The following is a 23,715-nucleotide window of genomic DNA, read 5'->3' on the forward strand; positions in this document are numbered from 1 at the left end:
TTTGTGAAGTGCTGTGAAGTTTCAGTTAATATGGGGTTTTTTGACCAATTTTTCACCCAGTTGCATATCCCTGGATTGTAATTTCAGCTGAGAATATTCAATAACTGAGCATCTATATTAGTCCTAAATATCTGATCCTTCATCCAGAGATTGAGTCCCCAGTTTAGGACTAATATAAGGGATATCACCAGAACATTTACATTGTCCAGACAGATCAGTCTTCTTTACTCTCATCTTTAATAATCACTCTGCATAAAATAAATGCCTTATTCCCAAATTACTAAATTGAGTGTTTGTTGTATCATCCCATGGAATCACATTCTCCCTTAGACACAGAGACCATACCTGCTACACTTCCCCAGGTCTATTGTGCAAAGACCTGTACAATCATAAGAGTCATGGAGGTGTATAGCACAGAAAGGAGCCACCACATCTATGCCAATCTATTTGCCTAGATAGACATTGATCCCATTTGCCTGTACAAGGTCGCTATTCTTCTATGCCTTGACTACTTAACGTTCTGTTCAAGCGTCTCTTAAACATTGTATGTGACTCCCTACTTTCTATAAAGTATTTGTATGACATTTTCTTAAATGCCTTTTGAAAATCTAGGTACGTTATGACTAACATTTTTCTACTCTCTGTTTTACATTTTGGAAACAAAATTTAGGTTTAGAATTTTTTTTTGGGAACATGTTTTCATTTAATGAATTCCAGGATTTTTTTAAATAAGTAGACATGTATCAATAAAGTGTTTTGATACACTCTTGGAAAAAATGTACATTTGCTATTTTCTTGAGGATCTTGTAGGCTGATACAAAATTGATAAATGTAAAAAGAAAACCTGTTGACTTAAGAGGAATGCTGAATAATGAATATTTGAAGTTACTGAGAGAGACAAGTTCTCAGTAACTACAGATAATTTTTCAGATATAAGTTCAGTAACTTCTATTAGGACAAACTTGAAGATTGTTGATATGCAGGCATTTACTGTGAAAACACACACAAAATGCTGGAGGAACTCGGCAGGCCAGGCAACATCTATGGAAAAGAGTACAGTCAAAGTTTTGAGCCGAGATCCTATGGTCTGTCTATGTTCTGTAGAGCCAGAATGCATTAAAGAAGAAGCAATTTTGCTGTGCCAACTAAATATTGAAGTGGAACGAAGCAATCCCAAAACTTGCTATATTTGAAAACTCTGCATGCTTTTTTTTGTTCAGTCATTAGCAGGTTTTTGTTTAGCTTGCATTCTTTCCCCAAACATCAAGTTCTTTACCCTCTTCTGAGACATGCCTTGAAATGTACCATCTTAACCAAGCATTTTGATTACTTATACTGTTATTATCTTGTGTCTCAACTCAAACATTGTTTGATAGAGTGCTTTTGAAGTATTTTGGACTTTTTACTTCAATTCTAATTATTTTCAAACTGAGGAACCTGCATTTAATTCATTCATTCAGAAGGTGAGCTAGGAGTCCCAGAGTGCAAACTGGATGTGTGACCAGAAGCAGGAGTGTGGATTGTAGGCCGAGGGTACACCCGAGTTGAGATTGCGGGTCCATTAGACTGGAGTCAGGAATGTTGAGTAGGTTTATGGAAAATTTTCACAACCAAAGTCATAAGGATCCCGGGTAAACAGTTTATTTTATGTATCTGCAAAATATTAATTTGGTAAGTTTTGCATACAAGGTGCAATTTGTGCTTTAAAATAATTTCTGCAATTTTCCTTCGGAAAGGCTGTGTGTCCATCCCTTGTAAATGGAAGTTGGAAATTGTGCCAAGTGGTGTGTTATTTCATAATTGAATAATACCGAGGAAGGAAATTGGTGGTGGAATGCTCCAGAGTACACTTCTATTCTATATTACCTAAGTAATTGCTAGAGGAAGGTATTCAGTCAAAATTGTTTCCTAAGAACAGTAGACCTTCATTGCAACAACAATGGCTTTATCATCTTGAAAAGTACACTACTGAACAATAATGTTATTGCATGCAGAATGATGAATTAATTGATTAAATCATAAAGTATTACTTTAAACAGTGATTAGCATAAGAAAGCAGATTAAGATATAAAAAAAATCTGCAGATGCCCGAATCTGAAATGTAATCAGAAGTAGTTCAGGCCTAAAGTATTTTGTCACATTTGATACTGGAAATGTTGCTCAGACAGAATGATCAACATTTAGAAAGGAGCTCCCACTAGATGAGAGGCATATTTGGCTGTATATGTCATTGATCCTCTGACTTGAAGGACCAAATGGATTTCCTTATTTACAGTTCAGTTATTTGACTTCTTGGCCATAGATAAATGTGAAAGGAAGAATGGGTCAGAATAGTAGCTGAGTTAATATATGGTATTATTTCTCTTTAGAAATATGCAGTTGGAGATTTCATAACTTTTTTTTGTCTCTTTAAGGGCGTATGAACAAAAAGAAAATTAAAACCAGAGGGGTGAATTATGAATTAATGAATCTACCTCCAATTACTACATTTGCTTCAGGTAACTGTATAACAATTCAAATATTGTTTTCCTGATCTGGGATGGGATGATTGGCCTTACTGCTTGAATGCTTGGAGTTAGAACTTTGACCTTTTCCAAAATTTAGTTGGTAAATTGTTATATAAAGTAAAGCTGGAAGTATGTATATGCATATACAGCTTTGAGGTTCATTTTCTTGTGGTCATACACAGTAAATCTAAGAAACACAATAGATTCATTGAAAGGCTGCACCCAAGAGGACAGACAAACAACCAATGTGCAGAAGACATCAAACTGTGCAAATACAAAAGAGAAAAAAAATAAAAATATATAAGCAATCGATATTGAAAACATGAGATGAAGTCTATAGGTTGTGAGAGCAGTTCAGTGATAGAGCGAGTGGAATTGACTGGTGTTATTCCCTCTGGTTCAAGAGCCTGCTAATTGAGTGGTAATAAATGTTCCTGAACCATGCGGTGTGAGTCCTGAAGGCAGCAAAAAGAGAGCATGGCTTTGGTGGTAGAGGTACTTGATGATGGATGCTGTTTTCCTGCCACAGTGCTCTGTCCAAATGTGCTCAGTGGTGGGGTGGGCTTTACCAGTGACGGACTGGACCATATCCACTACTTTTTGTTGGCTTTTCTGTTCAATGGCATAAGTGTTTCCATACCAGACTCCGATGCAACCAGTCAATGTACTCTCCACTGCACATCGATGAATGTTTGATCCAAGTTTTGGTGTCATGCTGAATCTTTGCAAACTTCTGAGAAAGTAGACACACTGCTGTGCTTTCATTGTAATTGTAATCTGTCCTGGAAATAATGTTTTCTGAAGTACAGTGTATGTCCTTTACTGTGTTTGAATGTCTTTGAAACTTCATACAAGTAACTTCAAAAACATTCAAATAATTTTTGTATTTGTATTTTTATCTTTGAATATGTTTCCATTGTAACTAATGAATTTATTCTGAATGTTTATGGTAGAAACTGCACGTCAGAGTGATTGGGATGGAATTATTGCTTGTCATCAAGGAAGCCTAATCAGTACAACGTGGAACTACCAGAAAACCTCAATGGGAGCACACAAATTTGAGCCTCCAAGATTTAAGAAAGGGAACGACCAGAACGTTTATGCCACAGTATGTATTTTTGCACTGTTTATTCCAGTTCAACTAGCTTCCTGTATCTATAACAAGTTAATGCAATTGTGTAGAGCAAGTTCAGACAGCTAGATGATTGTGAAACCATGCACAAATTAAAATGACTTCACCAACTGTACCTTTACTACATTATTGCATAATGATCAAACATTTATTTGGAGTACTGTTTGTGTCCCTTAATGCAACAGCATTGACATTAGTTATAACCTATCGATTAGCTGCCCAGGTTATGTCTAAACTGAGATATCTGCTCAATTGCCCATTTGCTAATTAAGTTCAAAAGGCCATTGGAAGTAATGTAATTCAATCACAAATGAGAAAATCTGCAGATGCTGCAAATCCAAGCAGTGCATACAAAATGCTGGAGGAGCCAGGCAGTGTCTATGGAAAAGAATAAACAGTTGACAAGACCCTTCATCAGGACTGGAAAAGAAGGGGAGAAGTCAAAGTAAGAAGTTGGTGGAGTGGAGGAAGAAATACAAGGTAGTAGGTGATAGGTGAAACCAGGAGAGTGTAGGTACTCAGCAAAGTGGTCACCTAATCTACGTTGGGTCTCACCGATATACTGGAGGCCACGCAGGGAGCTCTGGATACAATAGATGACCCCAAGAGACTCACAGGTGAAGTGTTGCTTCACCTGGAAGTACTTGTTGGGACCCTAAGTGGTAGTGAACTAGCGGGTGTAGCACTTGTTCTGCTTGCAAGGATAAGTGTCGGGGGAGATCAGTGGGGAGTGCCAAATGGACAAGGGAGTCACATAGAGAGCAATCCCTGGGGAAAACAGTAAGTTGGGGGGTGAAGATGTGCTTGGTGGTGGGATCCTGTTGGAGCTGGTGGAAGTTACAGAAAATTATGTGCTAGATGAGGAGGCTGGTGGGGCGGTAGGTGAGGACAAGAGGAACCTTATCCCTGGTGGGGTGGCTGGAGGATGGGGTGAGGACAGATGTGCACGAAATGGAAGAGATGCTGATGAGGGCAGCATAAATAGTGGAGTAAGGGAAATTGAGAGAAGGGGATAGAATACTTACAAGTAACAGGGCGGGAAGAGTTGTAGTCCAGGTAACTGTGAGAATCAGTGGGTTTATAAAAGATATCAGTAGATAAGCTGTCTCCAGAGAAAGACAGAGATCGAGAAGGAGTAGGGAGGTGTTGGAAATAGACCAGGTAAACCAGGGCAGGGTGGAAGTTGGAATCAGAGTTGAAGTCAACAGGGTCTACATGGTGCACAAAGCAGCGACAATGCAGTCATCTTGAAACATAGACTGTTCCATGTAGCCGACAAAAGACAAGCATAACTGGGACCAATGTGAGTGCCCGTGCTACAGCTTTTGTTTGAAGGAAGTGGGAGGGGCTGAAGGAGAAATTATTGAGAGTGAGAACCAGTTCCACGAGACAGAGGAGAGTGGTGGTGGAAGGGAACTGGTGGGTCTGGTGTCCAGAAAGAAACGGACAGCTTTGAGGCCTTCCTGTTGGGGGATGGATGTGTATAGGGACTGGACATCCATAGTGAAAATAAGATAATGAGGGCCAGGGAACTTGAACTCATTGAAAAGATCAAGAGCGTGTGAAGTATTATGGATGAGGGTAGGAAGGGACTGAATCGGGGGGTCTAAAACCAAGTTGAGGTATTGCAGATATGAGTTCAATAGGGCAGAAACAATGGGTCTTCCTGGACAAGCAGCTTTGTGGATCTTGGATATGAGGTAGAAACAGGAGGTGCGGAGTGAAGGAACTATGAGGTTGGTGGCAGTGGATGGGAGATCCTTGGAGTTAATAAGGTCAATGATGGTGTGGGAGACAATGGCCTAGTGCTCGCTCCTCAGTGCAGTCCTGTTCAAGGGGTAAAAGGAGATGTCTGACAGTGATGTAATATGTTTTTACATAATGTTTAATATCATCATTAATCTGATCAATAAATATTCTGATTACCCATATCTACCTCAATATTTTCCTGTATGAGGCAGAATTGTCAAACATAAAAATTAATTTGTAGAATAAAGTTAAATAAAATTCACAGAAGAATAAACTACTATATTGGCATTGTTTATAACTAAAGGATTTATCCTAAAGAATTCTGATATATATTGTTCCTTGTAGTTTTGAGTCTCAAGGCTGTGCACTTCAAATTCTGACCTGCATTAAATTGAGATTAATTTCTTTTGGGATCAGAAGGCAAAGGACTTAAATGTTAGGCAAGTGATGGGATGAAAACCTTCGTCATTCTGTCTTCGGTCCACTACCAAAATGTGGACTCATATGGTCAACTTACATGATCATTCTCCCAGGCCTTTCCACTATTATCTTGTTCAGTTGTGAATGCTGTTCTTAATTCCCCAGCTAGAATCGGAGCATCTAAAATGGTATATGAAATGTTCATTGCATCATAGATAGATAGATAGATACTTTATTCATCCCCATGGGGAAATTCAACTTTTTTCCAATGTCCCATACACTTGTTGTAGCAAAACTAATTACATACAATACTTAACTCAGTAAAAAATATGATATGCATCTAAATCACTATCTCAAAAAGCATTAATAATAGCTTTTAAAAAGTTCTTAAGTCCTGGCGGTTGAATTGTAAAGCCTAATGGCATTGGGGAGTATTGACCTCTTCATCCTGTCTGAGGAGCATTGCATCGATAATAACCTGTCGCTGAAACTGCTTCTCTGTCTCTGGATGGTGCTATGTAGAGGATGTTCAGAGTTTTCCATAATTGACTGTAGCCTACTCAGCGCCCTTCACTCAGCTACCGATGTTAAACTCTCCAGTACTTTGCCCACGACAGAGCCCGCCTTCCTTACCAGCTTATTAAGACGTGAGGCGTCCCTCTTCTTAATGCTTCCTCCCCAACACGCCACTACAAAGAAGAGGGCGCTCTCCACAACTGACCTATAGAACATCTTCAGCATCTCACTACAGACATTGAATGACGCCAACCTTCTAAGGAAGTACAGTCGCCTCTGTGCCTTCCTGCACAAGGCATCTGTGTTGGCAGTCCAGTCTAGCTTCTCGTCTAACTGTACTCCCAGATACTTGTAGGTCTTAACCTGCTCCACACATTCTCCATTAATGATCACTGGCTCTATATGAGGCCTAGATCTCCTAAAGTCCACCACCATCTCCTTGGTCTTGGTGATATTGAGACGCAGGTAGTTTGAGTTGCACCATATCACAAAGTCCTGTATCAGTTTCCTATACTCCTCCTCCTGTCCATTCCTGACACACCCCACTATGGCCGTGTCATCAGCGAACTTCTGCACATGGCAGGACTCCGAGTTATATTGGAAGTCAGATGTGTACAGGGTGAACAGGACCGGAGAGAGTACGGTTCCCTGCGGCGCTCCTGTGCTGCTGACCACCGTGTCAGACCTACAGTCTCCCAACCGCACATACTGAGGTCTATCTGTCAAGTAGTCCACTATCCAATCCACCATGTGAGAGTCTACTCCCATCTCCGTTAGTTTGTGCCTTAAGATCTTGGGCTGGATGGTGTTAAAGGCACTAGAGAAGTCAAGGAATGTAATCCTCACAGCACAACTGACCCCATCTAGGTGAGAGAGTGATTTGTGCAGCAAATACGTGATAGCATCCTCCACTCCCACCTTCTCTTTATACGCAAACTGAAGAGGATCCTGGACGTGCCTGGTTTGTGGCCTCAGATTCTGTATTATCAGCCACTCCATGGTCTTCATCACGTGCGACGTCAAGGCAACAGGTCTGAAGATTATTTAAATCTTGTGCTGTCAGATAAAAGTGGAAACTAGTATGCAACCAGTCATAGCAAGCTGGGCAAGAATACAATTTATCAAACTTTCTCCGTCCTGTTAGGTGCGTGTGTTTTTTTTCCTTGTAAGTTCTGTATAATTACCCTTTATTTCCTGGCAACTGTTTAATTCTTCAATTCCTGCCAAGAATTTGTTACTTATTTCTTCAAGCAATTTCAACTTCTATACACATGATTCATCTTCCATAGTTATAGTTTGAAAATATCTAGATAACTCTTTGGACGTGGGAAACATGGGGTGGGGGGGGGGGGGGGGTGCAGAGAACTAGTAAAAGAACTCTTTGTAAAACATAAATAGCTGGAGTAGACAATTTGGCCTGTTGGTCCTGCTCTGCCATTCAATAAGATCATGACTGATCTGGCTGTGTATTTACTGTAGCTCTACTGACCTGCCTTTATCTCATAATCATTCATTTCTTTGCTAAAGCTCTATGTAATGGTGTTTTAAGCATTTCTAATGAGGTAGGTTCTACTACCTTCTTTGGCAAAGAATTCTATAGATTCAGTACTCAATGGGAAATGCCTTTACCCCTCATCTCCATCCTAAATCTATACCCCTGAGTCTTCACCTAAATTCATAATCTGCTTTGTTAAATTTTCTTTGTAATTGTGGACTTTCTTTTGATCTCCTTATAATCTCTTAGAGTGGGATTGAGCTTGTTTTTCACTGAGAATTTCAGCTATCGTGTAATGTTTCTGGATCAAATTCTGTGATATTCCAACTCCAAGTTGGTGCTATTAATACATGGAGATGCTTTCTGGGCTGGTAACCTCTTGACCCTGCTTTTATGCATTGAGTTGCTGCCACATGATTGGTTGATTAGTTGTTTGCATTAACGAACAGGTGTACCTAACAAAGTGGCCACTGAGTATGAATGTATTTTCCTGCCAATATAATCCATTGATGTGTTCATTTCCATTGGAACTCCGCTTTGAATTCAGGATTTAGAGATACCTCACTAAGCTGTTTATTTAACAGTATAGAATTCTTCCTGTGGAGAGTCTCGGGGCCTGGTAATTGATCCCTTTTAAAGTAGATTTCAGGGTGTTAACAAAGTAGAGGAAGTTTGATTGAAAAAAAGGAAATTGCATTAAATGCGGAAGATCACCTATAATCTTATGGAATTACGTGGTAGGATAGAGAGTCTAAGTGACCTCCTGTTTTGTCCCCCAGTAAGTTATTTTTAATGTTTTTATATATGCTGATTGTTATTGAATACTGATGAATGTCAAAGATGGTCATAATATTAATTGGCTTTGACCGCACTGACGGCCCTTATGATCTTGGATCACTGACTTTGAAAGTGGTTCTGTGTGCATTGTGACTACATTGTCCACACTGAAGTGCTGGGACCATGTTCCCAGTTGAAGACTGAACTGGGGCTCACATTGGAATAAAGAAAATAGCATGCACAGGAGGTGAACCATTTTTTGGAACAATGAGAGATATGCCGCTTTGTTTAAATAAGTTAAAAAAATTTAATTTGAAACCTTTTTATAATGGTTCAATATCCAATATTTATGGTATGTTGCTAGGAATGAGAAACGCTCCTATAGATGAAATTAAAAATCTTTGGGAACAAGATTTAGAGACTTCAATTTCTGAGAAAACTTGGAATAAAATTTTTAAATTGGTTAACACTTCATCGTTATGTGCCCATCATTCCCTCTTACAATTTAAAGTGGTTCATAGGGCTCACATGTCTAAAAGATAAGCTATCTCGCTTTTATTCAGATATATCTCCTTTCTGTGATAGATGTAATAATGGAGAAGCTTCATTAATTCACATGTTTTGGACATGTCTGAGCCTTGAAAGATACTGGAAGGAAGTATTCCAAACTTTCTTGGTACTTTTCAAGGTAAATTTTAAACCTAACCCTTTGACCGCATCATTTGGTATTGATGGAGGAAAAGACTTTATTTTGGAGACACCTGATTTGCATATTTTGGCTTTTATTTCTCTTATAGCTAGGAGGGCTCTCTTGCTTAATGGGAAGGATGCTGTTCCGCCTACTCATGCTCAGTGGTTATGGGATGTTATGTCATGCTTAAATTTAGAGAAGATCCTTTGTTCATTTTTTTGAATCTAGCCAAGACTTTTATTGTGGGGATGATTTTTGAGTTACTTTCAAAACCTTTGATTTGTTGTAAAAGTACAGGTAGCGGCTGCTAATATATTTTATTATATGATAAGGGTTTTTTCCTCCTTTTTTTTCTTGCTTTACCTAACAGCTCTGACTTTGGTGATGGGTTTAGATTTTTTCTGTATAACAAAATTATTATATTTCAGTATTACAATTTAATTTAAATTTTATGAATACAGGGATTTGTGATTGTAACTGTATTTTTAATGCAATGTATTTGGTACTATTTTTTTCTTTTGACTTATAATATATATCATCTTGTACTCTGTATTCCTCTGCAGAAACTAATAAAAATATTGAAAGAGAAAAATATTTGGATGTTGAAGTAATTTTACAGAAGGGATGGAAATTGCAGTGTATTAATCAAAGTTGCTTGAACTCTTTAAAGAAGCTTAACAAACCTAAGTAATCAAAAATGTAATGATGAAAGTCTGCATCCTGTATTAGCTTCCAGAAACCTATTGTGCATTTCATTCTTGTATGAATGTATTTTTAAAGAAAACTCAGCTGCTTCATGAAGAAATTTTGTTGCTTTATTTAGGCTGTGGATATAACATCTTGTGGAAATTTTGCTGTTGTTGGCCTTTCTACAGGCCACGTGGACGTGTATAATATGCAATCGGGCATCCACAGAGGACAATATGGTGAAAACAAAGGTAAGTATGAAGTTGAGGATAAAAACATAAAGTTTTCAGTAATCAGGAAGGGGGAGACTGATGCTGGAAATCCTAAAATTAAAAATAAACACAAAATGTTTAATTACTTCAGTCGGATGATATCTAATGAAAAGTCATTAACCTGAAATGTTAAGCCCATTTCTCCATGCCTGACCTAACATTTTATGTTTGTGTTAATAAATTGTCTGCTCTATTATGAGATTTGGAAATTGAGGATGATCCCAAGTTTTGCAAGACAATCTTTAAATATAGTTACATCGTACACCCTATCCTCGTTATATGCAGGGGATACGTTCCTCGCAGTGGACACATAGTATGGAAAATGCATAATGTGAATAATTATTTAAATATAGAAAATAGGAATGCGTTCTGGAGGGCTTCCTAAATATGTTTTATCTGTAATTTATTCACATTTTCATACCAATACAACACAAAAGCAGTGTCACAAGACAACATTCATATTATATTTCATCAATTTAAGGTAATATTCATCGTAATAAATCATAGAAACATATTAGGGTGTACAGTACTCACCAACGGTGGCAGGTATGTTGGCTCCGTGAGATGAGTCGTCGTGCAGTGGTGTCGGGCAACTTTACATGATGAGGTGTGTAACGTTCTCGCTCGGGTGTAACGTAATGCTGAGGTAAACATGGAGATAAATCGGAGTCAATGAAAACAAGGTCATAGTAAGATTAACCATTTACTGTTCACTCTTCACATTAACGTATGATGAAAACTGTTGATAAAACAATACAAGATTGGTACAGTGTTTGTTTCCTTCTAAATATCACATTTACATTGTGATTACTTGCAAAGGTAAAACTACGATAACTACATTACATTAAAGTGCAGCATACAGTCAGAATCTAGCTGCTCCATTGACTGCTTTAAATACACTTCAATACAAACTATCCCGACTTTTTAACTAACGAAAACATAAACCTTATCGACCGTCGTTACTTTTAACAGAATCGGCGTTAACATTTTAACTCAACATATCGATTATCTAATGACTTACAGCGTTGCTTTCACTGTGTCTTTGGTGCGTAGAGAACTACCTGCCTGCGCTGGACTGCCACATGTGCGCGACCCCCACCCTTGCGTTTATCCCAAACCGGTATTTTCCCACAAGACGCGGCGAACCCGGATGCGACGTCATCGCAGCCGTGATATATTACAAATGAATTTACTAAACAATCCTAACTTTAACTAAAAAATGCTAAATTACTAAGCGAAAATATTATAAACTAAATAACTGCCATAAAGGCAGCACAAGGTGGATGGTTCTGGGTCTTCAGGATCATCAAGAACATGAAGGAGTGATCGAAAACTCTCAGAACTGCCTGCAGAGGGAGATGACACTGGTTTGAAGAAAGTGGTGAGAGTTGTTTGCTTGGCAGCATTTTGTCTTTCAGCATAAATTTGTTTTTAGGGAAGAAGGATTGTCTGCAGGGAGCGACTGAAATGCTGACTCCGTTCTAAACTTGGGTCCATGTCCATTGCCGTTTGTGCCAAGTGTTCCGCAGCCTTAAAAAATTGTCAGTTGCTTCACCATAAAATCCTTCACCTGCAACTCGGCACTTTCTTCTTCATCGTTGTTATCACCTTCAGTCTGTTATAAATGCGGGAGGTCATCCACACTTATTTCTTCATCATGAGAATCCCAGAGTTCTACCACGTCAGCAGTCTTAAGATCTGAGAATCCTTCCTCACCAATTTTTACGGCCCAGGGCCATGCAATCCTGGACAGCTGCAGTGAAGACAGGAAACCCCTTGAGGGTGTTCGCACACTCCGCCCAAGTTGATTTCCACGCTCCACTGAGAGTGGAAGACCTGACCTCTTACCAGGATTCATCAATGTTGTTCTTGACATGTCTGATGTTGAAGAACTTCCACCATTCCCTCACTGTTGGTAAACTCTTGGGATTTTCAAAATCGTCTGTTGCTTGCAGCATCTGAGAGATAGTTTGCCGTAAAAAATACACCTTGAATGTGGATATCACACTTTGGTCGAGTGGTTGAATCAGCAATGTTGTGTTAGGCGGCAGGAAACACACTGTTATGTTAGGATGAATGGGAAGTAGCGTCCCAGAGCTGTGTTACCTTCACCTGATGCAGCCCTATTCATAATTTTCAACTTTTTTTCAAGTGTTAAAGCGGTTCTCTGCCATGGACGCTTAGGAAGCATGGTTAAATATTTCAAGCACAAAATTAGTGCACTGTAGGTAATAACAACAAAAGTTTAAGAGCGTAAGATCACACATCCACACGCTGCCAAAACCAATGTGAGACTGTGAGGCGTGCGCACCTGACTTATAGTGGCGGGAAAGCTGTGCCTGTCGTCCCAACAGCCTCGCATAACTGAGAGTTTTGGACGCATATAAGGAGAAGTTGGTAGAAATAGGTTTGACGCATAACTGTGAATCCACATTGTCTGAAGATGCATATAACAAGGATAGGGTGTAATGTCAAATCACCAGTTATAGCCTTCTCACTTAGCATTGTACAAAATATGCATTTTTGGCATAAACATTTTGAAGAATTGAATCATCTGTAGTCTGACATTTAAGTAGGCAGTAAGTACATTAAAAGTCTTATTCTCTATATTTAAGCTTTATGGGGTATCATTTCAAAATGATAATTTTTACTTTAGTGGAGGAAGAAGAGTAGATTTTGCAGTTCTCAATTGAAACCTACAAAGCCATTGTTTAAAAGGGGGGGAAATGGAACTAATTTTACCATTCTGTTGATTCAAAGCTTTAAAAAATTCTTAAATCTGTTTATAAGACATATAAAAGTAGTTTTTTTTATTTGAAGTGTTTTGTTTTTGTGCCAACTTCTTCCCTTTCTGAATATTCTGATACATTATGAACATTCTGATGAATATTCTGGCATCTGTAAAACACTTATTCTACAGATGCTGGTAATCCTATTGTACTAAATGATAAGCATCTAATATATCATTGACGTAAAGGGCACACATCTATACAATTTAACAAATTAGAGAAGTAATTCAAAAAACTTGTAGCCAAATCTCATATTTAACTTCTGTTAAAATGTTGACTTTTTTTTACAATAAAGTGAAGGAGATTCCTTTGTGTGGGTACACAATGGCACAAATTTGATCCAAAGTATGATGTATAGGCTAATCAATAGACAGTAGACAATGATTGCAGAATGCCAGTAGCCTAGTAAGATGTGCTGTTCTTTTCCATTCTTCTATCTAGGTGTGGTCACAGTGACCAGCTGAGAATTAGAAACATTTGATCTAATGTGACATTTCAATTACTGCCTTTGCACGATTAGCCTTTGAACCAAGATTAGCTTTGAACCAAGTCTTCATCATTGGATTGCTCAGTTTAAATATATTTGCATTCTTGCCATTGTATACCCATGCAGAAGAATCCCCTAATGATGTAATGGGCAATTAAATGCAAGCTCAGCCTGTGAGCCCTTTGTTTTTTAAAAAAATGTTTGTTTGAATGAATATATGAAAACAAAGATGCCTAATCTAGGTTATTTTATCATAATTGAACACCTTTTAACTTGCCAATATAAATTATTTCAAATCAGCCAAGTTTGCAATTAATTCTGGTATCAGGTCAGAGAGCAGAAGCCCAAGTGGAACTCCATAGATGCTCTGCAAGTTCTGCCATTTCTACCACCAAAAACATATTCCCCCCCCCCCCCCCTTCACTTTCTGCAGGGATCACTTCCTTCCCTCCAGGCACTTATCCCTACCCATTCACCTTCTCCCTCACTTCTATTCAGTGCCCTAAAATGTCCTTCCGGATGAGGCAACACTTCACCTGCAAATCTGCTGGGGTCATTTGTTATATCTGGTGCTCCCAATGCAGCCTCTTCGACATCAGACCCATCGTAATTGGGGGACTGCTTTATCAAGCACCTCTGCTCCATCTGCCAAAAGCAGAACTTCCTAGTGGCTCAACATTTTAATTCCTGTTCCCCTTTTTCCGACATGTCGATCCATGGCCTCCTCTTGTGCCGTGATGAGGCCACCCTTAGGGTGGAGGAGCAATACTTTGTATTCAGTCTGGGTAGTCTCCAACCTGATGGCATGAATGTTGATTTTTTTTTCCCCCAGTTAAAAAAATATTAATTTCCCCCTCCCCTCTTGTATTCCCCACTCCAGCCTCTTGCCTCTTCTCACCTGCCTATCATCTCACCCTGGTGCCCCCCCCCCCCCCATCCTTGCTTTTTTCCTGTGGTCCACTTTCCTCTCCTATCTAATTACTTAATCTCCAGCCCTTTACCTTTCCCACTTAACTAGCTTCACCTATCACCTTCTTGCTAGCCTTCTTCCCCTTCCCCCACCTTTTTTAAATTCTGGTGTCTTCCGCCTTCCTTTGCAGTCCTGAAGAAGGGTCTTGGCCCAACACATCAACCACTTATTCATTTCCATGGATGCTGAGTTCCTCCAGCATCTTGTGTGTTTTGCTTTAGATTTCCAGTATCTTCAGAATTTCTAAATGTTTATAAAAGAAGTTAATGAAATTTGGCGATAAAATCAGCATGATATACTAAAGTTCTACTAATAATAACAATGTCCAGTTTAGGAATAAAATAGTTTGTAAACAATTATACAGGGCAATAAAATATTTTAACATTTTCTAACTTCAATCTGAAATATTTCCAATAAGCAACATTTTGGGAATGATATCTGATTCCAATAAATTTGACTCCAAGATATTTTTTCCTTCTTTTATGGAAGCTGAAGTTTGTCTCTGAGAGTGTAGTTGGTAGTTTTGGTTAGAATCAGAATCGGGTTTATTATCACTGGCATGTGACGTGAAATTTGTTAACTTAGCAGCAGCAGTTCAATGCAATACATAATCTAGCAGAGAAATAAATAAATCAATTACAGTATACATATATTGATTAGATTTTTAAAATGTGCATAAACGGAAATACTGTATATTTAAACAAATAAGGTAGTGTTCAAAGATTCAATGTCCATTTAGGAATCAGATGGCAGAGGGGAAGAAGCTGTTCCTGAATCACTGAGTGTGTGCCTTCAAGCTTCTGTACCTCCTTCCTGATGGTAACGGTGAGAAAAGGGCATGCCCTCAGTGCTGGAGGTCCTTAATAATGGACGCTGCCTTTCTGAGATACTGCTTCCTGAAGATGTCCTGTGTACTTTGCAGGCTAATACCCAGAACTGACTAGATTTACAACCATCTGCAGCTTCTTTTGATCCTGTGCAGTAGCCTCTCCATAACAGACAGTGATGCAGCCTGTCAGAATGCTCTCTACGGTACAACTATAGAAGTTTTTGAGTGTATTTGTTGACATGGCAAATCTCTTCAAACTCCTAATGAAGTATAGCTGCTGTCTTGCCTTCTTAATAAATACTTTGATATGTTGGGACCAAGTTAGATCCTCGGAGATCTTGACACCCAAGACCTTACAACTGCTCACTCTCTCCACTTCCGATCCCTCTGAGGATTGGTATGTATTCTTTCGTCTTGCCCTTCTTGAAGCCCACAATCAGTTCTTTCATCTTATTGATGTTGAGTGCCAGGTTGTTGATGTGGCACCACTCCACTAGTTGGCATATCTCACTCCTGTACGTTCTCTCGTCACCACCTGAGATTCTACCAACAATGGTTATATCATCAGCAACTTTATAGATGATACTTGAGCTATGCCTAGCCACACAATCATGTGTATATACAGAATAGAGCAGTGGGCTAAGCATACACTCCTGAGGTGCACCAGTGTTGATTGTCTGCAAGGAAGAGATGTTATTACCAATCCACACAGATTGTGGTCTTCTGGTTAGGAAGTCGAGGATTCAATTGTAGATGGAAGTACAGAGGCCCAGGTTCTGCAACTTCTCAGTCAGGATTGTGAGAATGATGGTATTAAATGCTAAGCTGTAGTGGATGAACAGCATCCTGATGTAGGTGTGTGTGTTGTTCAAGTGGTCTAAAGCTGTGTGGGGAGCCATTGAGATTGCATCTGCCGTTGACCTATTGTGTCGATAGGCAAATTGCATTGGGTCCAGGTCCTTGCTGAGGCAGGAGTTCAGTCTAGTCATGACCAACCTCTCAAAGTTTTTCATCATTGTCAATGTGAGTGCTACCAGGTGATAGTCATTAATGCAGCCCACATTATTATTCTTAGCCACTGGTATAATTGTTGCCTTCCTTTTTGAAGCAAGTAGGAACTTCTGCCAGTAGCAGTGAGAGGTTAAAAATGTCCTTGAATAATCCCGCCAGTTGGTTGGCACAGGTTTTCAGAACCTTACCAGGTACTCCATTGGGACCTTCTGCCTTGCGAGGGTTCACTCTCTTTAAAGACAGCCTAACATCAGCCTCTGAGACGGAGATCACAGGGTCACCAGATGCAGCAGGGATCTTCACAGTTGTAGTTGTGTTCTCCCTTTCAAAGCGTGCATAGAAGGCGTTGAGTTCTTTTGCTAGTGAAGCATCACTGCCATTCATGCAATTGAGTTTTGCTTTGTAGGAAGTAATGTCTTGCAGAGTTGCTGTGCATCCGATGTTGACTCCAACCTCAAATGAAATTGTCTCTTCACTCTTGAAATAGCCCTCTGCAAATCATACCTGGTTTTCTGATACAGGCCTGTGTCTGTACACTTTCTCTTGAATGTTTGAAAGGTGTTAGTATTCAGAGGAAACTGAGTGATTCACAGTTAACTTTCAGACCCAGCATGGTCTTAGCAAAGAAGATAGTATGTTATTCATTGAAAGAGTTGTGATATTTTGCTCACATTGCAAAAACAAAGGCCCTAGTGCAAGTGTATGGCGAGTATTATGCATGGCTCTGGTATTGCTTTCCGAGGATGGATATGCATGCAATTCAGGGAATGCAGTGAAGAGCTGGCAAACAGATTCCTGGGGTGATCGGTTTTGCATGAGCAGAGTATACCTGGCAATATAGGAAAATGAGAAGAGAAATGTATAAAGTTCTTATGGCACTTTTGACAAGGTGGATGTAGGGATAATGTTACCACACTTTAGTGTGTGTTTAAAATCATGGTTTAAGTTTTCTGAGTAAGGGCAGAGATGGGAAGGAACTTCTGGAAGACAGTACGTCTTTGGAATTCTCCACCCACCAAGTATGATTATATTCAAGAAAGTGATGACTCAACTTTTAGACATGAATGGAATTAGGGATATAGGGTCAGTGCAAGAAAGTTATACTGATTAGCCATGATCTTATTGAATGATGATGCCCCTGCCATTTAGGCCATGCTCTCTTCTTGCTACTACCATCGGGTAGAAGATACAGGAGTGTTAGGCCCCACACCACTAGGTTCAGGAGTAGAGTGGCACTGTAGTGTACTGGTTAGCACAGTGCTTTGCAGTGCCAGCAATTGGAATTCATTTCCTGCCACTGTGTGTAAGGAGTTTGTACATTCTTCTTTGACTGTGTGGATTTCCTCTGGGTGCTCCAGTTTCCCTTCACGTTCCAAAGACGTACCGGTTGGTAGGTTAATTGGTCATTGTAGATTGTCCATTGACTAAATCGGGTTGCTGGGCAGCGCAGCGTGACTCGAAGGTCCAGAGGGACCCACTGCACACTGTATTTCAATAAATAAAATAAATAACAATTTGTTTTTTGCATGTTGGTTGTTCGTGTATATAGCTTTTTCCCCCACAAATTCTATTTTATTTCTTCATTTTCCTGTAAATGGCTGCAAGAAAATGAATCTAGGTAGTACATGGTGACATATGTACTTTGATAATAAGTTTACTTTAACTTTGAAAGAGGGACTGGGCATGAGGGACTGAATAATCCTTGCTGCTTCTGTTTTTTTTCTGTTATTCTCTGTGTGTGGACTTGGGTTGATGGGCTTCGCAACTTTCAGCAGTACAGTGAGCATCTTCTTGCCATATTTATATCAAGAATAACATGAATGGATAATTGTGGTTTGTGTATTGTCAAATTTAACTAATTAAATATACTGATCATAAGTCATGCAAAAATACTAATTGCAATTCCTTTCAATTTAAGCTCATGATGGCCAAATACGAGGAGTTGCTGTCGATGGACTAAATCAACTTACTATTACAGCTGGTGGAGATAAACTAGTCAAGTTCTGGAAGTTCAAATCAAAGCAGTTGGTTTATACCACAACGTTAGATGCATCACCAATCACCATTTTGCTACACAGAGACAGGTATGAAATGTCTAATTGTTTTCTTGAATTTTGTCATAATTTTATATTTCATTATTTTGATGTCTCATGGAAAAGCAATGTTAAAATACGCTTTTTGGGCTTTCCAGTGATTTTAACTAAGGAGTAGATCATCCACAGAGCATTAGCATTTCTATCAGGTTTACTGTTTTTTTTTTGTGCATGTCCCAAAGTCTAACTGAACTTAAACTGGATTCGGTATTGCCTGCAGTGCTATCATCTCATCCTGGGGCAGCATAAACCTCGGCAGACTTTTCCAGCTCTTGGGCTCCATTGAAGTCAGTGGGATAAAATAGTTGCTTTGAGAGCAGTAAGAAGATGAAAAGAGTTAGATATAGTTACTGCTGAGGAGGATAAAATAAGTGAAAGGTGGAACAGAATATTGAATTTAGTTGATGGACTGAATGGGCCCCACCTTTTGTTTCTTCAGTTTTTATGATTGTATTCAGTTTAAATGCATTTAATTGTTAATGTGTTTTATTCTTATTTTAACCTATTTGTTGGTTCAAAGTGGCGCTAGAGTGTAGAGATACTTTGCAAGTTGCTCCCTGCAAATCCACCTCTACTGTAATTGTTCTACTCTTAAATTTAAATTTTCTCCGTCTATGAATTACTTGTACTCTCTCAGTAGCTTTTACACTATTCTGTATTATTATTTTACCTTATTCTCATTCAATGCACTCTGTAATAATTTGATTTGTATGAACAATATGCAAGACAAGCTTCCACTGTATCTTGGTACATGTGACATCAATACCAATAAAAAGAAATTTTAGTTTATCATGCTTAATAGTATACAGGTTGGGGTGGCGGGGTAGAGATGTGTCTCTACCAAAGGAGGTGTAAAGCATTTCTTTCCTCCATTGGCCTGCAGGTCACCCTTCGGAAGGTGTAGCACCTGCTTAGCACACCCCGCCCCCCCCCCCCCCCCCCCACCGGCATTATGCAACCACTGACGCCAGGCAGACAATCGCTGAAGAGTACTGATAATGGTCACCTCTCTTGTAAAAGACACTGCCCAGAAGAAGCCAATTGCAAACTACTTATGTAGAAAAATTTGCTAAGAACAATCATGGTCATGGAAAGACGATGCTCACCTACGTTAAATGACGCAGTACATAATGAACGTACAAGTACACATGTTTTTCTGAAGGTTAGCAAATCAACAATATAACAAATACTGAAATTTATTAAAACTTTAGTAGCCCAGTGAGTCAGGCTCAATGGTTGGAAGGATGAGCTTGAGCCTCATCCTTGGCATCTGTCAGAACCATTGTGTGAGTACAGCCACCCACTAAAATGTGCTGGATGATAAGTGGAAAAACAGCATCATTTAAGGTTAGGTGCTAGTTATCACAAGATCACCCCCATTCAGCCTAAATCCCTTTTTTCAACCAGTAATCAGATTTCTTGTTTGACGTCAATATGTTCTGTCCCTCATTCATTTTAACAACAGATTCTTCTAACCTCTTACTATAGATTTAAATAAGAAATCTGGCAGTTCAGGTCATATCATTTTAAGTCTAACTAATTGTCCTCTAACCTCTTCTCTTGATAATCTGAGTTTTTCATATTGCTGTGCAATTTAAATTCTCTGTATATCTGGTTGGGATGCAAGGCTACTTGATCCTTTTCTGCCTTTATTCTTTTCATTTCTCCTCCCTTTTTCCTTTCAGTCCTCCTAGTCCCAACAGTAATCCATCACAATTCCACCTCTTTTCTTGCTGTAACCCCAAATCCTCCTGGTCTTTTTAATTTTTAGCTTTTTCCTCTGGTTCTATTCTAGCATCTGTCATTGCCTACTTACTCCAAGCTGCAATCCAGATTGGTTCCTCTGAGTAGATGCTACCTAATCTGAATTTATCCAGCTGTTTGTTTATTACCATTTTCGTATCCATGTTACATTCATCTCTAACTTCTCATTTGATGCCATTCACTACATTATCAACACTGTTTAGAGGCTTGTAAGTGTCTCCAATTGCAGATATCTCTAATGTTCATCATATTATATTTCACTGTTTTCACAAGTTACAGTTCTGAAATTTATGTTTGCATATTTTTTTTTCCTAGTGGCATGTTGGCTGTTGCTATGGATGATTTCAGGATAGCAGTTATGGACAGTGAAACACGAAAATTTGTGCGAAGATTCTCTGGCCATCAGAATCAAATAAATGACATGGTATGATATTATTAATCACCTTGCTGTTGTTAATAAAATTCATATGTAACACTTACTAAGTCGTGTCTCTTCAGAGAGCGGGCAGAATGATGACAATTGTTTTTCCATTTATACTTTACTATTGAGGTAATGCATCTGTGGCAAGTAGGAATAAATAGGTCATTTTCAGGTTGGGTCATCTTCATATTTTTCTGGTGTTGTGAAAGATGCCACAGTAATCTTTGCTGCATTCCTGGTTGTTCATCATCTACCTTGGAGATTTGGATGAGGAGATAGATTTCACTATACCAGTGTTTTCTGGTGATAAGGTGCCAGTATAGGCTGAAAGGTAAAATAACTATTTTCAAGCTGAATAAATGATTAAGGGTGAGGCAAGTGGAAACTTATGAGGTCAGCCCAGTTGGTAGAAAAAAAGATGATAAGCAGGAGTATTTTTAAATATAAGAGATGGAAGGGTGTTGGTTTTCATAAAGACCAGGTGTCCTTGTACATGAAGTGTTAACTTGCAGGCTCAACAAGCCAGTGAGAAGGCACACAGTATTTTGGCCTTTGTTGCAAGAAAATTTGAAGGAGTAGAGGTGCCTTGCTCCATGTAGAGCTCTGGTGAGACTGCACATTAAATATTGTGCACTAGTCTGTTGTCCTATCTGATAAAAAAAATTCTTGCAATTTAGGGACTGATGGAAAGGTGTACTATATTGATCCCTGGATGGTAAGAGTCCCACCTTATATAAAATTACAAGATGGGCCATATTGTACTGATTTTAAGTGAATGACAAATAATGATTCTGAAGTGAACAAAATTATTAAGAAGGTTAACTGGGCATATTTCCCTTGCCATGGGTGACTGGAAGCAGGGGTCATATTCTCAATGAGCCATTCAGGATCAAAATGAGGAAAAAGTGCCTTCACCCTGAGGATAGAAAACCTTTCATATTCTCCATGCAAGAGAGCTGTAGAGGCTCATTTGGAGTGTATTCAAGACATAAATGTGCCATCACCATGTTCTTATTGAATGGTGGAGCAGAACCAAGGGACTGAATGGCCTTCATATTTCTTGTGGTGTTCTGGTGAACTGGACCTGGCTATAGTTAAGTGTCCAAAATATTATACACTATCTAATTAATTGGAATGCTAGTTTCCATTATGGAATTTGGGTTTTGTAACAATTTGGTTTGATTGGATCACTTTAATGACCTTGTTTCCGCCTCCTTGAATGCTTGCAGTTGCAATTACCATTTGTGCCATATCATGAGATGAAGTAGTTGATAGGGATGAGCAGACCCGGGCAGCAGAGGTTGAAGGCCCATCTCCATTCAGCAATGATGGCACCTCACAGAACTTGCTGATAAAAGCTCTTTTTCCATGGTCTGTAACCATCTCTGATGGTCAAAAACCTTTGTTAACGTGAAATATATTTAAAATTAAAATGTTAAAATTTTCAAAATTATTCAAACACAAGTTTGTAAATTTATAATTGAACTACTCAGATCTACTTAGCTTTTTAATGAAGGTTGGTAGTCAAATGATAGGAGCTTCTCTGGACATTCAAATAATGGCTTGAGAACAGTGAGAGGTTTGAAATGAAACCTATCTGGCCCCTCAGGTCAATATGTCCAGAAACCATCCCTGGACTCAGTGCTGTTTTTGTGGTGCAGTGTTAGATTAGTATTGAGGAAGTCCTGAATAAGCCAGTGGATCTGAGCTGGCCATCAGCACAATTCAGTTTGCTGATTGAGATTGGATTTGATTAGTGCCTGGGTGGTGCCCTTGCTGAACCTTTCCATGGATGATGGATGAATCAGAATCAGGTTTAATATCATTGACATACGTCATGAAACTTTGTTTTGTGGCAGCAGTACAGCACAACAGAAAAATAAATACAATAAAAAGTATTTAAATACATAAGTAGTGAAAGAGATCTGCTAGAGTTTAAATGTTGTTAGTTTTATATTGTGTCCACAAAAATGACCGAGGCTGCTTTTGCCCCAGAGTTTTCACCTTTACAAGTATGACCTCATCTCTGTAAAAATGTAAGATTTTTGGCACAAAGATGGGCATCTCACTGGTAATAATTCCACTGAGTTATGAATCAAAAATTCACTCAATTGAGGCAACATTATAGGGGGCTGAGAGGAATAATGGATCAACCATGACGAAACGGTGGAGCATACTCAATGGCCTGATTCTACTCCTATACCCTATGGTATTTTCTTGTGGTAATGGTCAGGACTTTTCTTATTGAAATTAATAAAACTTCCATTGATAGAATAATAACAGCATATATTATGTGAAGTAATAGTATTACCTGTAATTGTGTTTTTTGAAGGCTTTTAGTTCAGACGGACGGTGGTTAATTACTGCTTCAATGGACTGTACAATACGGACCTGGGATCTCCCATCAGGCTGGTATGTTGCTATACAGGGTTATGAAATAAAGTCTGAAGAAACTTTTAGCATAGGACAGTTAGCGCAGGTTCAAGCCCTTCAGCTCATTGTGTGTATGTCTCTGTACTTCTCTTTCACTCTTTCCCATTCTCTTCCACATTTCCATCATGGGAAAAAGACTCTTGACTATATACCCTCTGACACTCCAGAGAAAACATCCAACTTTGCTCAACCTGTCTTTATATCCAGTACTTCATAATGCACGAAGCATTCTGCTCAACCTCTTCTGCCCTCTGCAATATAATTGGCTAGTAATGATAAATCTTTGTTAGGGCCTCAGCAATTTCTTTGCTTACCTCTCTCAATAACCTGACAGAGAACCCTCCAGGCTCTGTGGACTTACCCCCTTAATATTCTTCAATAAACCTAACCCAGCCAGCTTCTTGATCCCAGTGTGGCCTCAATTGTTAGCATACCTTGCCCTGATCTCGTTATCCCCCGTGCCTTTCTCCTTGATGAAAGCTGATACAAAGTATCTCGCCCACATCCACTGGCGCAGGCACAAATTCACTCTTTTATCCTTGTGTGATCCTACATTGTAGCTTTAAGTGTGATGCTGTTACAGCTTGGGATGTCTAAGTTTGGAGTTCAATATCACTGTCCTCTGTAAGAAGTTTGTACATCCTTCCTGTGAGTGTGCACCAGATTCCTCCC

General features: G+C 39.1%; 1 protein-coding gene across 2 annotated transcripts in view; it reads left to right on the forward strand.

The window, feature by feature from the left end:
- Positions 1-23,715, forward strand: part of wdr36 (WD repeat domain 36) — an 85,083-nt gene that overhangs the window by 43,321 nt on the left and 18,047 nt on the right. For both annotated transcript variants that reach the window (XM_073068244.1, XM_073068251.1), the window contains exons 11-16: positions 2,415-2,498; positions 3,461-3,615; positions 10,111-10,225; positions 18,251-18,416; positions 20,505-20,613; positions 22,943-23,022. In XM_073068244.1, the coding sequence (XP_072924345.1) occupies positions 2,415-2,498; positions 3,461-3,615; positions 10,111-10,225; positions 18,251-18,416; positions 20,505-20,613; positions 22,943-23,022 (709 nt within the window). The remainder of the gene's footprint in view (positions 1-2,414; positions 2,499-3,460; positions 3,616-10,110; positions 10,226-18,250; positions 18,417-20,504; positions 20,614-22,942; positions 23,023-23,715) is intronic.

This window comes from Hemitrygon akajei, chromosome 2, assembly GCF_048418815.1.
Source record: "Hemitrygon akajei chromosome 2, sHemAka1.3, whole genome shotgun sequence".
Taxonomy (NCBI): domain Eukaryota; kingdom Metazoa; phylum Chordata; class Chondrichthyes; order Myliobatiformes; family Dasyatidae; genus Hemitrygon; species Hemitrygon akajei.